The sequence below is a fragment of the Aulonocara stuartgranti genome (assembly GCF_965226115.1).
Source record: "Aulonocara stuartgranti genome assembly, chromosome: 6".
NCBI classification, from domain to species: domain Eukaryota; kingdom Metazoa; phylum Chordata; class Actinopteri; order Cichliformes; family Cichlidae; genus Aulonocara; species Aulonocara stuartgranti.
Window position 1 is genome coordinate 9,583,411 of NC_138944.1, and position 20,624 is coordinate 9,604,034.

General features: G+C 39.6%; 1 protein-coding gene across 3 annotated transcripts; it reads right to left on the bottom strand.

The window, feature by feature from the left end:
- Positions 1–91: 91 nt before the first annotated feature.
- On the bottom strand, positions 92–13,318 carry hap1 (huntingtin associated protein 1). Of its 3 annotated transcripts, XM_082535843.1 has the most exons (15): positions 12,874–13,318; positions 9,008–9,084; positions 8,650–8,766; positions 8,448–8,542; positions 7,295–7,403; positions 7,039–7,117; positions 6,823–6,953; positions 6,656–6,730; positions 6,094–6,305; positions 4,224–4,442; positions 3,761–4,098; positions 3,330–3,518; positions 2,994–3,096; positions 2,350–2,402; positions 1,617–1,727 (listed from the first exon to the last, which is right to left on the bottom strand). In XM_082535843.1, the coding sequence occupies exons 1-14, from the start codon at positions 13,064–13,066 to the stop codon at positions 2,369–2,371; spliced, it is 1,971 nt and encodes a 656-aa protein (XP_082391969.1). In that variant the 5' UTR covers positions 13,067–13,318; the 3' UTR covers positions 1,617–1,727; positions 2,350–2,368. The 3 variants fall into 3 exon arrangements, with proteins under 3 accessions (XP_082391968.1, XP_082391970.1, XP_082391969.1); XM_082535842.1 differs by lacking the exon at positions 2,350–2,402 and having other exon boundaries at positions 92–1,727; positions 12,874–13,316; XM_082535844.1 differs by lacking the exons at positions 2,350–2,402; positions 2,994–3,096 and having other exon boundaries at positions 1,580–1,727; positions 12,874–13,316.
- Between the last annotated feature and the right edge of the window lie 7,306 nt (positions 13,319–20,624).

Consider the following 20,624-nt stretch of genomic DNA (forward strand, 5'->3'; position numbering starts at 1 on the left):
CCATGCAACTTTCGAAATAAACAGTTTTGCAGATTTATTGCACTTGTTTTTATTCCATATCTTTGGTGATGAGTGGACGAAGAGTCAAAAGTGAACTTGGTGGAAATGAAAACATTTATTCACAGGTGGTACAGTTCACGCACACACTGACATGTAGAGTTACAGCAAACAACAGCGCACAGAAACAGTCGTTTGGTTAATTTAAGTAGAAACACAAATCTCTGTTTATGAATTCTTCCCTTTTAAATCCACATTATCCTGTGGCTTTTTCGCCAGAGCTGATTGATCAACCAGGGTGATGCTGTTTAAATTATCATGATAACTCTTGTACTTATTACATATTACTTATTGCGCCTACTGTCACAGATATCACTCTGAAATGCCCAGCGTGATTTCGGTTAAATTTAAATCCCAGTGGTTTAAAAATTCCCGATGACATGATTTATACAGCAGATTTATACAAACAAAACTTTGAGTCACTGGAGTCAACATGTTGCTTCACCGTCTTCCATACAGCATGCAAATCCGATTTGGTTGTGGTGAGGTTTGGCTCAGAATAAAGTCCATAAAGGCGTAACTTTAAACAGCTTAGAGGTGAAATGGAAGTGTGCATGTCAGAGCAAGTAATGGACTGCAAGGCAGACTGCTTAATATTATTAACATTACTCAGTTCAGTCACTGGATCGTCAGGCTTCTTCTCAGTGCTTCTTTCTAAGAATAGTTTGACAAACTTATATACTATATGCTTTTGTCAACATAGCAGCGAATAAGCAGGAAGACCAGACTGCGTTTTAGTGCATTTTCAGGGACAGCATTGGTTTGTTTGTGGTTTCTCTACTCTCAGTAATTTACAGCACATTGTCTTTTTTCATTTCCCTAAATGACAGTTATTATTTACACATAGCTCATGTTTCTCTTTGGAAACTAATAAAATGACGAGTGAGGAGGTTTTTTTAAAACCAGTGATTGCGGGTGGGGCAAATTGTAAAAGGAAAGTCAAAACACAAAAGTATAAAATATTTCTTTTCTTCATCATTTTCCTTTTTGCGTAAAAAGAAGCAAAGTGTGAATCAAACAACACAGCAGTGATCAGGTGGTTTTCCTGAGATGAAAATGTCCCACATGTAAAGAATAATTTACCGTGCACAAGTTCATAGAAAAACACTGTACTGCACACTACCAATAACTGAAAGTATGGCTCTAACACATTCTGTGGCTTTTCTTTTCAAGACACGGGTGCTGTGGTGGGCACTGAAGTGCACAGTAGGAATCGCATGGCTTTATGCAAAGTCACTATGGTGAATGAGAGAGGAGTGTGGAGGTGAATGCATCACACTTTCGGAGGAGGTCTGACTGCTTCCCTGTCTTTGTCACTGGGGCCCCTCATCCCCCAGGCTGCCACTCTGTGCAACCCAAGACTCTGAAGCTTCTCCACCAAGTTCCAGCTAAAAATGTTCCTTCGTCCTTCTTTGTGTGAGAAAAAGTCTCCTCTTTTGTCTGATACTGTAGAAAATGAAGGTTTTCCAGTGCGGCTGTAGTGCAGGTTGTGGTGGGGATGACGGGAGGCTGAGATGCCGCGCTCTTGCAGCAGTTGCAGGAGTCCCAGTGATGAAGTGCTAAGCTCTGTGGTGGCTGTCTGGCCTCCCTGGCCAAAGTCCTGCTGCAAGGCTGGTGAAGTGCTCACGTGCTCACGGTCCCGAGAAGGTGGCAGGCCGAAAGAGTGAAGGCTATTAAAAAAAAAGAAACAAACAAAATATTAAAACTAAATGACATAACATCTCCTCTACAAGCACATGCATATTCATATAAACCGACTGGGAAAGAAAGACGATGTGAGACGTTTTGGTTAGTTTAGCACATCAACACTAAAAAGTGGAGAAACATGATGTTAATATCCCAGTGATGAGGAAAACAGATCTGGTGTGGAAGAAAGTGGAAGAGATGGTAAAAAATATATATATAATAAAAAACTCAAAAACAAGTAAGAGCAGATGTTACAACGGTAGGCACAGCGTTAGTAGAAGATAACATGCATAACGGAAGTAGGACTCATGGCGCATCAAGTAACATTTACAGACCTCCCACTACATCCTACTTAGCATCTAAAAGCAGTGAACCAACTTTTTAAATTGTTTTACCGTGGAAGGCAATGCAGTACATTAGATTTAGGTAGATCTATGTTTTATAAATATATTAAAATGTTTACACAGTAAACTCCTTTCTAGACTTATTGATCACTCATTTCATGCACAGAGTGAGGACTGGAAGTGCTGGAGATCATGCCTCTGTCGTTAATATTACAGACACTAATCAAGCATTCAGAGTGCATTTATAACACCAGGCTCTTACTTTTCCCTGGTGGCTCCTTCTAGAGTTGGAGAAAGAGCCTTGACAGACGTTTTCTACCATTGAGAGGGTAAAGAATGGAAGTTAGGAAAGACAGAGCAACTGCAATCTGTAATATCTATACCTGTTTAGAGTGGACCTATTGTGCTCATTTTCAGCTCCACAATTTTATTCTTGGAGTCTAAATTAGTAGCCTTAGAGCCTTGGGGAAGTAATTCATTCAAGTCATCTTCTGTATAAAATGAACCATTTTAGTGTTGGTGCCTTTAAAGCCACCTTTCCTATAAGACAGCTTACTTCTGATTGGCTGTCCCTTGCAAACAGAATACTTAAAAAGCAGTTTGTGGCTAAGAGCTATGTGCCTGGGATGGCCATAGTGTTAAGAGCATACACAGTGACCTCATTATGTCAAACTTTGCCCATATTTAGTATCGCTGCACACAATTTCACAAAAAAAAGAAAACAAACAATTTAGGCCCGCTTTAATGAAACTGACACTGGGAAAAAAAAGTTTGGGTTAGTAAATCTAGTTTAAAAGGTTAATAAAAAATCCAACTAACACTGCCTAAAGAGTATTTACCTTGGCCAGAGCTGTGAAAAAACACAATGAGCAAAGACGAAATAACCCCAAAACAGTATGTTCTTACCTAGTGGAGAAGGAGGGGATGATTAGGGAGGGTTGGAGGACTTGGCAGGTGGTGATGGGATGTGTGGGAGGGGTCTGAGGGAGGTTGGGACCCGATGAAGAGACTGTGAGGTCATGGAGGGGAAAAAGGTAGGTTAAACTACACATGTGGGAAAGGACACACATCTAAAGAGTCACTAAAAGACTGAATGAAGATGAACCCTGCACTAATTTTGCAAGGAATGGGAGCTATCCTCTATAATGAGAAGATATGCACTTCAGTAAATATGTCATCTGGAATTGAGTAGAAATGAGACAACTAGTTGACTTGTGTGTGTAGTGTGCCAATGTGTCGTACCCATGCCGTGAGCTCCAGAGAGGTGTGACAGGTCTGGCTCATCCTCCTCCAGGTCGTTCAAGCTGTAGACGTGCTGTATGTCAACTTCGAGCTCCCTGAAGTCTTTAGTTAGGACTCCCGGGCGTGGATGCAGGATACCTCCCAGGTTTGGTTTGGCCAGCTGCTGCCACTGGTGCAGAGTCACTGAGCCTGAAGAGTAGAGATTCAGAAGGTGTTGCCACTGAAGTGTGTGGTAAAAAAATACAGATGCATTACAAATACTGCTCTCTGAGCAGGGCAGCTTTTCATCCGTGGCATTTACTACAGAGGCTAAGGTGAAGAAGCTCGTCATTTTCTGTCTTGTTTTACTTTCTTATGCTTCATCAAGACTGCACAAATGCTGAAGCAGGTTTGAAGACATGATTAGAGAAACATAAAGCTAAAAATTTTACCTTCCAGAGGTTTGACAATCTGCAGACGGTCAGGTAGGTAGGACCTGGATCCTCCCGAGGAGCCACAGGAGTGTCGGGAGCTACCGTTGGAGTAGTTGGTGCCTGTTGAAGCAGCTGGGCTGGAGGCCAGGCTGTAATTTGGCGTCAGGAAGCCACTAGAGCCCTCGCCTTCCTCACTGTCTGCTGCCAAGGCACGGAGTTTACGTTCGCGTTCCACATCGAAGAAAGGTCGGTCAGAAGAGTGGTTCTGCTGGCGGACTGAGAGTCTGCACAAGGCAGTTTCGAGATCCTGGCCTCCTGGTGTGCCTGGTTGACCTAAACGTTTTGGCCCACTAACGCTAAAAAGGAAAAATTAACAACATTATTTTAAAGTCAACATCTTACAGCTTCAAACTGTATCCCAAAATGTAAAATCTGTGTCGAATCTTTAGGCATTACTGTGGCATCTGATGTGCAGTCTTACCTGCTGTCTTCCTTCTGAGCATGATTGGAGCTCGGCTTGTCTTCCAAGTTCAGGCTGGCATTATCGGAGCCATAGTAGCTGGTCCGAGGGGTGCTGTTAGAGCTGGAAGGTGCGGACACCGGGCTGGAGCCTGGCACACCTGGTGAGTGGCATTGAGACCGCTGCCTTACAGCCTTGTTCACCACTTTCACGGTTTCAAAAACACGCCAGGGGTGGTTCCTGCCAGAGGAAACAGCAAAAGTAATGACATGAGTGTCTCTCTTACACATTCACACTCCTCCAAAAAAATATTCAGAATTGAAACTCATCAAAATTTTACACAAGCTACAGGGGGGAAATTGTATAATTGCCATTCATTTAGAAGCAACAAAGAAAACCCTTCAAACTTGAACTTAAAAGATTCTCCTCTGTTTGGAGACTCTTTTAACAAAAGAAACTACCAGTTAACAGTACCAGTATGGTACTGATAAGCAAAAGGGGTCAGTGTTGGGATATACCAAGGTGTCATGCTGTGTCAGTTAAAATTTAGCTGTAACAGTTTTAAGTGTAACCTACAATACCTTTAAGTCTATTAGCTTAACAGGCCTGCTGGCAAAGTGAATGCCTCACGCTATGGATCTTAGGCTGATGCAAAGAGTGAGGCAAGTCTGAGATTCTGTTTTTTCAAATAAAATGCGTTATTATATATCAGTGACGTATCTTTCAAATAGTATATGACATATACTATTTACATATATATTGAATAAATAAATGGTCAAATTTGTAATTGATTTTCACTTCAATTTGCATTTCAAATTCTGGTTCACTTTGTTTAACATTTTGGTTGATGATGTTCTTGTTCTTTGTAGTATATTGTCTCCTAAAACAAAAAAATTACCCAAATACGGGGAATGCATCCATACAAGAAATTAAATCAACAAACTACAGATTGCTTTGAATGCAAAATGCCATAACAAAGATGCACAGAGTGAGACACAGATGAAAGAGAAGAAAAAGCAAGAATAGATGTGCGTTTCATTTTTCACGTTTCCTTTTTCATTTCTACGGATCATTTTTCATGGGGGTAAAGTCACTGTCTCCACTATTAATTTGTTCAGAATTTCACAGACTGATTAAAACATATTTGCAATGTTCTTCTTCTTTGTTTATACAAGAGAACGCAAAACAATAAAAATTATACTAGTTTGTAATCAACTACTGGCCCACTCCATTTTCCTGACACCATCTAACACCTTATAAAATCATTAATTATCAAATACAAAACTAACATTAAGCATTTATTCAGCTAAATCATGGATGGATGTCAAGTAGCGTCATTACACACAATTGACATTGATGTAGTTCTTTTAACAGAAAACATTACGTACTAACAAAACGTAAGTCAAGTAAAACTTGTTATTCCCTGAAATCCAAATCGCATAAATTTAATCTAAAAAATTACCACAACAACACATAAACATGTAACATACTAAACCTTACTAGTAATTATTTTCAAACATGCATCAACTCAGTCAGTACTATTGTACCGGCTGTTTTTTTTCTTCTGTAAGGAATGTGTCTAATAAAAGCTGAGCTGCTATAAAAGTAAAAGCCACTTGACGAAGGCATTTGAGTTTAAGGTGTGATAGGGCAGGGAGTGGAACTACCACAGAATTTAAGTACTTAAGGTATAAAGGTGGTTTCCCAGAGCTGAACTTGTTTAACTTTAGTTATCTCTGTAGTTCTAGAAAATAATTCTTATGAAAACAGGAACATGAAACTACAACTGCTACTCAATATTCACGGTACAATCTGGTTTAGACCAGACAAAGTGGATAAGGATTTTTTTAAATGTGCATATAAGCCAAACAGACGCAGGTCACAGACTCACTTGTACTCTGAGGGAGCTGGGGTGTCTAGGCCTTTGCGGAAAGTGCCTTCAATCTCTGCTGCCAGTGAGTCCATGGGGAGGACTGAGGCCAATGAAGTGTACCGCTGCACGGTGCTATTTGGCAGGCTCTTGTTTCGAAGATTTTTAATGTCCTCTCGGGCTTCGTGGAGCATGTCCTTACACTCTGAGTACTTGTCCTGCAAGTCCTTGAGCTAGAGACAGGGGGTGACAAATCAGTCAAACTGTAGATCAAGGGGGGGAAAAGTGTCATGCCACTGACAAAATACACAGGAGCAGCTGAATATATATGTAGAAGCTTGCTATGATAAGCTTCTACACATACACATTTGATAATAAATCACCAAGCGGTGCTGGAATCAGCATATCTATCTAAAGCCAAAAATGGGTTTCTGTAAACACCTCAAACTCTACATCTGTGTCTATATTATGAGAGCTTTTCAGCCACACACAAAGACAAATCAAAACTGAGCTCATGTAATCATCTTAATCCAACACCAAAAATGCCGTTGAAGTCACAGAGATTACAAAGCGAGTATCTTACCTCAGATTTCAGTTTTTGCTGGCTCTCACGGGAGGCATTCAGCTGGTGGTTTAACTCCTCGTTCTCATGGGTGAGCTAGACGGAAAGAGAACAGAATTCAAAAAGTTTTAACACAAGTATTTAATATAATCCATAACAAAAGCTGTGCACATGTGTGAGCCTCTCACCCCTTTGCAGCGTGCCTGCAGGTCAACGATCTGAGCGAGCAGCGAGCTGATTTCCTCCTGCTGCCTGAGACAATCCTCTACTTTCCGCGCTAGCTCTTCCGACAAGTCAACCACCTGCTTATTGGCAGATGCTGAAACACACAAGTCCCATAAATTTCCTTGTGCCTGACTTATAATTCTCATTTTCATTGACTGAAGCAAGACTGTGACACTTACAGAGCTCATCCACACACACCATCATCAGCTCCTGTTCTTGCTCCTCGTAGATTGATGTCTCCGTTGAGAGCTCAGTAGCCTGCAGAAAAAATTATTAATAATCAATTATCATATGTGATGCCGAACAGCAGCCTTGAAAACTCTGTGTGCAATGTGCAAAGACGCACTGCATACTGTACTATTTATTTTCAAATAAGTGAATAAATAAACACATAACAAACAGGAATATCTCTTTAATTTCAAAGTTAGTGCATACCTCTAATCTGAGCTTGCGGTTCTCCTCCTCTAAACCTTTCAGTTTCTGCTGTAGGAAGTCATAGTGGATGAAGTTGGTGAGTGAACTTGATGATTCATTCCTTTTCATTCTAAAGAAAGAAAGAAATGCATTTATATTAAATAAAATCCAAATTTTTATAAGAAAAGTGATGAAAATGTTGATGTTGTGCGCTCTGCTGGGAAGGTGATTGGCTGCAGACTCCCATCTCTGCATGGCCTGTACACCTCCAGGACACTAGGGCGTGCAGCTCGGATCATAGCTGACCCTTCTCACCCTGGACGCAGTCTGTTTGACCTGCTCCCCTCAGGCAGGAGGTTCTGGTCCTTTCGCACCAGAACCTCTCATGAACAAACCACATGACTGTTCCTACCACTAACACATGACCCTACACTGTGCTCACTGCATCATTCCATGTTTGCACCGATCACCACCTGCACTCATGTATATATCTATCTACTTAGCACTTTTAATTTTTATTTTTATGTTTATTTAAGCATTATCTGACAGTATGTTTGCACTAAGTACTGCAGCAATTTCCTAATGTTGTAAACCTGCTCAACATTTGGCAATAAAACCCTTTCTGATTCTGATTCTGATTCTGAAAAAGAGTGATCAAGTGCTAAGCCCTGTATAAATAGGCTATTTTATAATATAATTAACGCTCAAAATAATTAGCATGGATCACTGCGATGAATCTAAGTTAACAGAGTCTAATAATGTGTAATAGGAATGATTAACTGCTGATGGGGAGGGTTTTACTAGCTGAAGACATTGAGAGGATCAGTGGGGATGTTCTGACGTCTGTTTACTTATGTATAAGCCCAAGGTAGTAACCAACAGTGTAAACACAATCCTTCATAGCGGACATTCACCATCATAAACACTGAGGAACATTTTGGTACCACTACAGCATGAAGTCCACTGAAAGTACTTTGTGATAACATCTTGAAGCATAGTTAGAGTATAGGATGCATTGCACCTCTGTTACAGATTTTTAGACAAATACAATTTTAGTCAGAAAAAAGCTACATATGTTAAAGTAAGACTTATACACAATATGCAAAACAAGTTGCCAGCAGCTCGTCATCATTCAACCCTGTGCGTTACACCATGTGCACATTTGTGTACTCACGGTGACTGCGACTGAGCGTTTTCAATCTCCTCAGTGCTCGCATAGAACTGAAGGAGGTCATCTCGCATCGAGAGCTCATGGCGCAGTTGAGCAATCTAGGAAAACAAGTCACGATCACTTAAGCACAGCAGAGTGTGGCACAACAAAGATGAAATATTTCCATCTCGCTATACAGGTGTGTATCAGGAGCCTTTCTGTTTACCTCCTCCTTTGCAATTTCAAGCTGTTCATCCAGCATTTCATTACGTGCCGTTAGTTCTTGGTTTTGCTTCAGGAGGGACTGGCCAATCCGTGCTGCCAATTCCAGATCACGCTCTTTCTGCAAAGTCATAATCAAACATATAAATTAATAAATACGTTGAGATATGTTTAAGGTTTTAAATGATTTGATTACACTGTACTAATTTAAACCGTAATTATGTAAGACCAAAATGTTAGTAGATAGCACTGAGAGAGGTGACAAAAATATGCAGAAAACTGTGGCAAACAGTGATGATCTGTGAGGCAGATAAGTCTAATCCTCTTAAATTCCATTCATCTGCTGTGTGTCTCTGTCTTACCTCCTCCAGCAGGTGGGTGACCGCCTTGATATCATGATATGTCTTGGTGACCTGGCCAACTCTGTCTGAGGACAGCACTGTGGGAGGAGTGAGAGATGAATTTAATGAATGAAGGAAAAGACATAACTGTAGATGGTAATGGAAGAGAACAGCAAGAAGTCAGTCGTGCTAACAGCAGGATGGTGTAAGGCTAACTAGACAACTAGATTGCTTTTGTCACTTTGATCTCTTGCCGTTTCTACTTTACAAATACCTTTAATAGGTTACATGATATTACGGTGTAAAGACTTTCCAGATATTTCTTGTCCATTACTGTAACATCTCTTTCTCTTTTTCTTTCTCTATTCAAAGCTGCTGTGCTTGGTTGCATTTGTCGATGCACTGGTGAACCTGAATTATCAAAAAGATAAAAACAAGATGTCCACTGGAGTGAAGAAAGACCCGCCTACCTGATAAAGTTACATTATTGCTATTTATCATTAACCAGATCTCGAGACACATCAGCTCCACATGGTCAGCCACAAACTGATCCTCTTAGCTTGATCCTTTTTAGCCCAGATAAGACGCCACTAAAGACCTCGTTCTCCTGGATGCTAATATAGGTCTATGTACAGGGACTAAACTGACTAGGTATTCACACCAGGAAAGGATAACAGTGGCTGGCTATTGACCTGTAACTTTGTTTACATCCTGTACAGTGAAGTAGACATAAACAAGCCAGTTAAAGCTGAAGTGGCGAACAGGATTAATCAGTCATTCGTTTAGGATAGATAAGACAGATTTTACATTAATAGCATTCATGTAATCATCATTTCTAAATTTCAATAGGTTAAATTATTTTTCAGACATTTACTAATAGGTATGAGGCGATCGTGGCTCAAGAGTTAGGAGTTCGCCTTGTAATCAGAAGGTTGCCGGTTCGAGCCCCGGCTTGGACAGTCTTGGTCGTTGTGTCCTTGGGCAAGACACTTCACCCATTGCCTACTAGCGGTGGTCAGAGGCCTGGTGGCGCCAGTGTCCGGCAGCCTCGCCTCTGTCAGTGCGCCCCAGGGTGGCTGTGGCTACAATGTGGCTGCCATCACCAGTGTGTGTGAATGGGTGGATGACTGGATATGTAAAGCGCTTTGGGGTCCTTAAGGACTAGTAAAGCGCTAGATAAATACAGGCCATTTACCATTTTACCATGAGATCGTGGTTTCACTTTGTTTCTGTCTTTGCAATAATGCCTTTAATTATAGGTACTGTTTAGTGGCATGCCTCATTTGTGTAAAATGCATATATACAGTGTTTTAGAATCTGCTTAAAGATGTGCAGACATTGGCTGGATTAGCTTACGATTCTGTATGCAACATCTCTAAAGTTAAATAATCTTACTTCAGATGAAAGCTTAGCTAAAGAGATGGGAAGCTGCCTGGCACACAATTAGACTGTCCTGAATTTGGCCTAGAAACACAGTGATTGGATAGCTGTGTCAGTATCTAATCAGCCTAATGGAAGGAACCCAATGTTAGGCTGGACTGTACCGCATTGCTCTGTGTAAGAACAGTTTATATTGGCCATAACTTATAGCATGAACCACATCTACAGGATTTATTTTTACTAAGATCAAAGAAAAATTTGGTCATTGTCAAAATATGTGAGATCAGGAACTTAATTATTTTGTTGAAGACTTCTCAGGAGCAGTAGAGGGGATCATGTGTCAAAGCCAAAGAGTTGATTCTAGGACACACACAGAGATGACAAATGATGCTTGCCACCCTTTGGATTCAATTTTAATGCTCACTGTTGGCTATGTAACAGGTCAGCTGGCAGGATAATATGTTTCTCTCAAGGACACTGCAGCAAGGCAAAAGCACTTGAATACCCAGCCTCCACTGAATGATAACACTAGCTCTGCAGGTCTGCATCATAAAAGTCAGGTCAGAGATACTGTCTAATGTCTCGTATTAAAATCCAATCTCTTTAAAATGTGAGCATAATCAAACAAATGCAAGTGTTACAAAAATCCTGAAATTTAATCTGCTAATGAAAAAATGTCACATGTTCAGCAACATTTCAACAATAGAGATAAGACTTCAAGGTCAATAATAATCCAAACTGGAAACGAAACAGCAAATCGTCACAGTGATGCACGTCTACTTGTGCACTAATGTGATGACCACAATAGAATCTGTAAATTAACAAAGGTTAATCAGATAATAGGTTAACTTCTTTAAATCCTATTGTCCTGAAAGTGCAGTGCTAAGGGGAAAGTCTGCAGCAGGACTACTGGTAGGAACACATTTTCATTTTCACATATCCAAAACAATGACATGTTAAACCAAGAAGAAACACTACTTTTTTACATTTTACTGCCTAATCTCAGTGGTTACAAGAACATTAAACTGAAGTTAGAGTACTGTGTATTATTTACACCCTCTATCCCACTGGCCAAAATACCTAATCTATTTCCTCTTAACCCAGCTGTCACGGCACAGAGCAGATCCAGGTAGAGGTTTTGGGGTCTAGGCTGAGCTAAATCTAGTCAAGTTCAATGGACTGCAAGTCTAATACTGTTCCTTAATGACTTAGGTGCGCTTATGACGTCTGTTAGGTTGAGGGATCAGACGGACATAGATGAGCTCCAGGAATAACATTTACAGTGATCATTGATCTGTATTGTTCTGAAGGTGACCATTTGATAGGATTGGCAGGATAAAATATTTGTCTCACAAGACTTCCTAGTGCAAATCTGTCTGTACATTTTTAGTGCAGTTTAAGCAAGTCAATAACAGTGTTAAGGGACAGATCCAAGTTAAAATACATGTCACTAAAAAGAAATATAGGACTTATATTTCTGATTAACATTTGGTTTGCACCGTCATGCACACCCACACAACATGCAGCACAGAGGGGAAAAAACACAGCTATAAATGCACACATTAAATAAAAGGCCTGGAACATGTCACACAGTCATTCAGATAAAAACAAGCCTACATAGACATGCATTTACTTATAAAGTACTAGAGCAGTACCAGATTTTTTTTTTGGTATACAAACTGATCTGGAGAAAAAGCAAAAAAAAAAAATTATGTTATGTAAAATGTCTCAATTTGGCAAATGTCAGTTTAAATTGGTGCATTTTAATGCACCAGTCACATTTAGGAAAAAGCTCCTGAAATTATAGGATTGGAACTAGAGCAGCAGTACAGTAATGCACCTGCAGTTGTTGTTCCTCAAAAGCACATCTATTAAACAGTAGTCATTCTTAGAAAGAGAAATATGTCTAAATTCTCTAACTTGTCCTGCAAAAACTAAAGCTAATTTTGCTTTTGCTTTTTTCCCCCCTTTGTTTGTTGCAGGAGAAAGGAAAAAACATATATAGTGTAACGCTGGATCCATACAGTAAAAAGAGAAAACACAAAATGGAATGACCGAGAATTATAATTTGATCGCTTGCATACACAGCCTGGTTGTGCTGCTGCAGCATGCATGGGCATACACACTCACAGGTACTCTGACCTTCACAACACTAAAAGGAAAAACTGAAACTGAATACACTTACAAAACTTTACACCTCTTGATGCTCTAATTTTGAACTAAAGCTTCAAGCAGGGTCTGCAAAGACTCGCTTTTTGTTAAAGGTTAATCTTCATTTGCACAGTGTATCTTCAGTGACACAACTGCACCCTGCAGTATACGCAGTTCACCATTAAGTATTAAAGTGCTTAGATAACGAGGACCATGACAACGCAATGTACTACAGAGTACACCAGACAAGAATATCTGAGTTGCACTTGAACTTGACCTTTAATATTTTACTTCTACATTCTCTTATTTCTATTTTCTAAGTATGAGCTCTGCAGAAGAAGATCAGCACATCTCACCTTGTGTCACCTCCCTGCAAAGGTTGTCATTGTTGTTGTTGTTATTGTTATTGCTGTTGTGGCATTTGTTCTCCTCTGCTATTTCATCTAAAAGATTGGAATGGCTCCTCTCCTCCTCGTCTCCCTCAGATGCTGAGGAGCTCCACACCTCCATGGTGATGGATGAAAAACTGCTCTCTGTATCTCCGTCCATGGGTTAAATCCCTCGTTCTTCTACTCCTGCTGTCTGTCAGCTGTGCTGTGACAAACCATTTGTGTCTCTGGCATGAATCTGCTGGCGTGTGTGTAGGGTAAAGCAATATCAACTAGACTGTGTGAGTGAGTGAGTGTATACGCCTCTATTTGCGTGTGCATGAGAATGTGAGCTGCTTGTTGTTAATATATAATCCGTCAGACTGTAAGGGCCATCTGTCGTCATGCCTGCCTCCCTTCACCTGGCCACGTTGGACTACCGGGTAAGAAAAGAGGGGGGGAAAGGAGAAGGGGTAAAGGAGGCATCAAAGTCTAAATGGCAAGCCATAAAATCTGATATTTATTCATTATTGTTAGCAATAATTAAAAGATATGAGTGACATGAGACTACAAATGACAATAATTCTGGTTGGGGCATTTGGTGCAGTTCAAAAGGATGCTGCACAAAGCCCACCCACCCCTGTAAACCGAGCAAGATAGTAGCTTCCATCCATGCCAGTGGCTGGTCTAATTCTCCTCACATACGCAGTACCAGATAGAGGAGGGGGCTCTGCGTAATAGTGGTGCAGGCAGAGTCACACCCACTCCCACAGGGGACTGATGGAGGCAAAAGCCCCTGTTCTTAATTACTGAGTAAGTTTTCACAGATAATAATAAAATGAAGAAGTTTTTTGTTTTTCTCTGTAAAAATATTACAGACACTAAAATAATATAAAAGTCACAAATATTCTACATCTTCATCATATATGTCCAGTCTGTGCATCTTGTGACTTCAGTTGTTGCCCAAGCCAAAGCAGTTTCTTACAATCAAATATTTACCTTCTAATTAATTTTTCACCCACAAACTGACCGTGTGCCTGTCAAATTCTGTAAAAGACATTCATGCATTTGTTATTCCCTGAAGAATGCACGTGAATTACGTGCACGTCCACGGAAGGAATGGTTCAACCATGAGACAAGAGACAACACAACTAAAAGAAAAGCAAATGGTTATAAGGAAGTAATGATGTGTGGACTTCGCCCTTAGTAATAAAAAAAAGTGACAAAAGCTTCACTTTCAAGTCACCAGCCAGAAACAAAAGAAAACCTGTAGTCTAGCACGTTCATTAAAAAAAAGAAAATCCTGCAGATATAGTTCTTAAGATCACCTTATAAACTTTGAGTAAGAGCTCAATAGCATGAAATAGGACCCTTGCGTAACTCATTGTGTGTTTCTTTGTTTACTAAGAGTCAAATGTTACTGATAAAAGTCTGCAAAGTGAGAGCTGATATCATTGATATGAGCTGATATGAGATCATATTCATGCAGGGGAACACCCTGGAAGGTCACTTGCTACCTTGTTTTGCTTCAGGGCATCTACAGAAAAAACGTTGTGCACAGTCGTCACGTAGTGCTCGCATCTCTGGTTGTGATAACTTTATGATCCTTTATGGAAAGGTAAAACATGAATCAATATCCAAATATGCTGGAGAACAATGTTTCTAATTGAACCAAAAAATCTCCTTTTACTGCATGCCTGAGCCGCTTCATGGTTACTTCCCATGCACTCCTTGTTAGGGATCACTGGTTTTTTGATAGCGCTAAAAAAATTATCTTAATACTTCCTTGACAAACTGGCTATACTACTCATTGTTTGTTCAGTTCATATACGTTTTCACATTAGGTTAAACAATTTCCAATGCTAAACAATTATATTTATTTTCTGACCAGTTACTTACAAGAAAGTCTAATTTTTAGCTCCTATATGTTCCACAATGTTATAAGTTGCTACATTGGTTCTTTAGAGCAAAAACTTAGCAGGTTTTTGGCTCTTTAGCTGTATGCTCAAAGAATGCAGAAAGAGCAAAGTACAACAGTAAAGCTATAGGCTAAAAAACCAAAATAATGAACTGAGTGGGGTCAACATCAGTGATTATATGTGGATTTTTTCTTACAACATAGAGCACCTTGAGACAACGCCTTTATACATTGTGTATGTGGTTTGATCTACTATCATTACATAAATATTATTAAACAAATTCAACATTCGATGACACGCCAGATACTCTACACAATGCTAAAATATGCACCAATTTCAACATTAACTGTGATCAATATTTAGAAAGAGATTTAATCTCAATCCTAGAAATGATTGAAAAGTGTTTTTCATTAACTAGCATTATATCAAATGACTCCAAGACTGCAAACGAAACACAAAGAAAGAGCACAGAGGAGCAGGGTGTGAGCTTAAGTAAAGAACTCAAACAACACCATATGCCACATGCCAAAAAGAGTCACAGCAGCATGGCACAGTCTGCATGGGTCAGGTTAGTCTGTCCTGTTCCGTATAGCAATACGTAGGTTGGCATCACGTAGGTAGAGCCTATTTAACATTACGAGGACACAAACATGCAATCCTATTACTATAAATCAGGGCTATAGGGACAGGAAACCACTCTAACTCCTTTTTTAATTTTTAAAATATAGAAACAAGCAAAAACACAATATAAGGTAATGGGGCAGTTATTTACATATTTAGCTTCATATATAAAATTATTCCTTATGAAAAGAGATCCAACTATAATGACAGAAACATACAATAGTATAATAGTGTATAAATGTATTAACAAAATTATTAATTCAATATTTAATACCTCAAAGAACTACAGAATCCAATTCTAGGATTCTCTCATCAGCTGTATTTTATAATTTGAGAGCAAGTCAACATGTTTCAGGACAATAACAACAGATGCATTGAGTCTTGCAGCTACTCTATAGTAGTTCATGATGACTTTATTTAAAACAGAGGATGTATTAACATCAGTGTTGCAAGTGACTGCCAACATTGTCTTTGTAGTGATGTCAGAGTCGCCATTAGGATATGCTGTTTGCGGAGCTGCAGCATAAACTGCTTAGAAGTCATGACTGCTTAATCGGATTAGTGACATTTGACATCTGCGACTCACCTAAATGTGGTGCGTGTGTGCGCGTGGGGGAGGTTGGGTGCGCAGCACGACCAGAGAGATGGAAGGTCCTTTTTATTTCTTACCACCAAGTTTAAACATTATGAAAAGGAGCTTCCTGAAATATTTATTCTCCATTTAAAATAATAAAATAAAACATTTAGCATAAATGGAAATGAAAGGTTTAATATTTAATATTCCAAGTTTAATACTCGAAAACTGTAAGTTTGTATGACTAGTTAGTTTATCCAGTCTTTGATCAGAATAAAAACTAAATGCACTATAGCAATGACACATTCACCAAACTTTATAGGCCATAAACACAATAATGCAGCTTACTATTAAAATTTTCATATTCACTCTTGTGAGTACCGTTCCCTTTATATCTTTACAAAGCAAACCGAAACGTGCTTTGTGTGCTGCACAACAGCTAACTAGTCTGTTTTCGATTACTATGTTGACAGGCGCGCCTTCACATTTATTGTCTTTCCTTCAGTACCTTATCGAGTACAAAGCGGCCGTGAGAACATTCTTGGCCAACCATCAAAAGTAACATATTAATGTTCAACGAACCAAACCTAAACTTTACTCGGGCAAAGACTGAGCTCTAAAACAAAAGGCAAAAAATTAACACAATGATTGTTTGATTTTTCTCTTGGGACAATCTCTACATTTTAATTAATTCTTACTTCCCTGTGACAATACGCGTTTTTATTCTTGTGATGTTTTAAAGGTAAAAACAACTATGAGGAGCTGAAGTCAGTACACGTTTACTAAATTAAATAAACTTTTTTTTTCCCCCTATGGCAACAATGAAACATTTTGGGAGATTGAGCCCACTAAAAAGGCAGCAATTCAGGAAAGTGAAAGACTAAACTTTAACACAACTTAAAATATTTTATCATCATGTTTATCTATCGTCTGTAAACACAAGTAGAACTTAATTTTGCATGAATCCATAGATACTACAGTTTCTGTTACAATGGCAAAACCAATTCTGCATAAATATAATTTGATTGACCGCAAACGTGCACATTGAATAAAGACTCAGAGCTGGAAAACTGAAAACTGATTGCAACTTCTACAAAAGGTACTTTGAGTCAGGGGGTCATTTTCCATACTTGGATTAACGTTTCAGCTGGATTACAGCTTTGTTCACGATCTGATGTCATCCTGGAATTACCTCTTCTCTGAAACTGTTTGGTTGGTTGTCAAAGTGATATGTCGGTAAGGTCAAACCTACTCGGAAACAAGTTAATTTAACATAAACAGGATTAGATGGCAGCCTTAAACAGATCTCAGTCGAAATATCTACCCGACCATGGATCAAGCATTCTTGTAGAAGGAACACACTGACAGAAGGAAAAACATTTGAAATTGTAATTATACTGTACGACTTTAAATATGCTTGTATTTTTTTAAAGTGAGAGAGTCACGCTAATTCAACTAGAAGAGACAAACTAGCATAGGGTAACTATTAGCACATCACAAAAGGAGCTTAGCTTGATGACGTTCCCTGCTACTGCCACCAAACATTTACGTATTAAATGAACGAATTACACAACAGGGCCTGTGATAATCATAGACTGTATATAAAACACAGACTTTAACGTCTGAAGATAGACATCAGTGCACATATATTTAAAGTTGCATTTTTTTCTAACGTCCTGCAGGGGGAGACTGTGGTAGCAAAAAGAGATCTGATTGAACAGAAGTACAAGATAACAACCTGATTGCACAATTCCTTTATCAATTCACGGCATATATAAACAGGAAAAAAATAAAGTAGTAAAGAAAAATAAGGAAATTTGTGTTTGGTTAATTATTTCTTTGTTGCAAAAATGCTTCTTAGCAATAAATATGTATAATAAAGCTTCCAAACTACTGTTAGAAAGTCTGTTTATTCCCCCTTAAATGTGCCACATCTAATGCATTTGTGGGTTGAGCAGCAGAGATGAGAATGTGGGCTCTGCCCATGGAAATGTTGGCAAATCTTCTCTACCCCAGGTACTCTCTAACCAGACAGACCACACACAGCCAGTCTCTAATGTCCACTCCAGAGAGGCCTTCAGAGATGCCAGGAGGCCTGCCATGACTACCCTTCATCATCAGGCCCATTTGCATTGGTGTCAGCAGCATGTGCGCTAGAACCTGAAAATGTGAAGGAAAGTTATGTTCAGCAATGACTCCAGATTCTGCCAGTGGCAGTTGGATCCTAGGGTCAAAGAGATGCTATGCTGATTACGGCACCAACAGGATATCTACTTTTGTTGGAGGCGGTGTGATGGCGTGGGGCGACATCTCCCTCACTAGAAAAACAAGGCTTGTTTTGGAGTTATCTCAATGCAGAGAGATATCAAGATGAGATTCTGTTACCAGTGGCAATCCCATATCTCCACAGTCTGGAACAGAACTCTGTGCTCCAAGATGAGAATACTCGCCCCCATAGAGCAGGGTTTATTAGAGACTACCTCCAAAATCTGGGAGTGGAGAGGATGGAGTGGCCTGCCTGCAGTCAGGATCTCAACCCTACTGAACACCTGTGGGATCAGCTTGAGCTTGCAAAGACAGCAGACAGCATTCGTCTGTCAGCACGAGGAGGAGGTGTCAAGCTTTTGTGCCTGTGTATGGTTCCTCCACCGTTTGTTAAATTAATAAATTGTCACAATGTCTTGTTTCTTCATACTTCAATCTTCAAATCCAACAAACAACACCAAACAAAAGCTGTTTGGCATCAGCAGAGAAGATTTGACAAGTTTTTCATGGGAGCAACCCACATGCTCAACTCTGCTGCCCAACCCAAAAATGAATTTCCCTTACAAATGTCTTACCATTTAAGGAGAAAATCAACAGGCTTTCTAATAGTATAGGATTTGTAGCAAAGAAGCATTGTAAAAAAACAGGAAAAAAATCATCCAAACACAAATTTCCTTACTTTTAGTGTGGTATTATTTAGAAAATCCTACATCTTCAATTATCTCAATCACAAGATTTTCAGAAAATCTGACCCCTGCCCTTGACCTTAGAGGGATTCTAAGATTTTTAGTACATGCACCTACGATATCAATCACAAAATCCTGAGTTTCGTCATTCTTGAGTTATCGAATTTACAAAACTTGGGTGTCCACGCTACGCACCACCCGGGGGAGTGGCGACAATACCCATTCAGCCTCTAAGGGCAAAGAGGTAAAAACCCACAGCAAACAAACAATCAATCTTATAATGAATGAAAAAGAAGATAATGTATGTTTTGGAATGACTTAAAGCAGTGGTGTCGAACTCCAGGCCTCAAGGGCCGGTGTCCTGCAGGTTTTAGATATCACCCTGTTTCAACCCACTGAATCAAATGATTAGTCCATTACCAGGCTTCTGGATAACTTTAAGACATGTTGAGGAGGTAATTTACCAATTTAAATCAGCTGCACTGGATCAAGGACACATCTAAAACCTGCAGGACATCGACCCTCGAGGCCTGGAGTTCGACACCTGTGACTTAAAGTAATAACTTTAATAGAAGAGCTGATGGTTTATCCTGAAGAGAGTTTTCAAACAAAGACATTCCAGAGTATTAATAAACTGAAACAGTTTTGATGTTTAATGTTTTAAAATTCCTTCACTGTGCATGTTTCACAAACAGCTACAGTACAATAAGTTTGTTGCTGCTTTAACAAGAGTTAAAGAAGTCAATAATCCATTTTTATAGCCTTTCTAACAACAACTTTACAGTTCAGTCAGAGCTGAAATGAAACAGTACTCACAGAAGTATTTGAGTGTTTCCTCAATCTGGTCATGTGTGAGTCCCAGTACGACCTCTGGTGGCACCAGAGGGGTGTGCAGCCAGTCGTCGTTGTCATATCCAAACACACTGTCTGCTCGAAGAGTGTAGTTGGGTTGACCCTCTGATAGGAGGCTCACTATCTCAAGCTCCGGCAGATCTGAACAAAGGTCTGAGTGTGGGGATTGTTTGTGTGCACATATATGTTTTTAATGAAGATTGATGAGTGTATGGATTAATATGAGAGAGAGGAAAAACAAAAAGAAAGTGGACATTAAGACCCAAAACAAAGCCAATGTCACCTGCAAGTGTACACTGCCCTCTACTGACAGATGATTGAATCTGCAATCCAATGCAATCTCTTAATACAGTGGTTCCCAAACCTTTTTTGCTAGGCCCCCCTTTGTTTTACAAGAAAAATGTCTCCCCCCCCACCTCCCGCGCGCACGCACACACACGCACACACACGCACAGTCACATTTCCAACCACACACACCCATATTTTGCTCCATTATTTCACACCTCAAATATTTTGTAAACAATTAAGCAAATACAAGTAATTTGCAATAAATTACAGGTAGTAATAAAATAAACTACTAACTCTTTTATGCTACGTCCACAGCTACACGGGTATTTTTGAAAACACAGCTGTTTCGTCCACACGTAAACGGCGTTTCGAATCACCGAAAACGGAGATTTTTCAAAACTCCTGTTTTGCGTTTACGTGTGGACGAGGAATGCAGAGTTCGTCACGCAACGTCAAAGGTATGTGCCTTTTTCACGTCACGCTGTGCGCCACGTTATTGTTTACATGAGATGAATTGCAGAATGGCAGATAGTC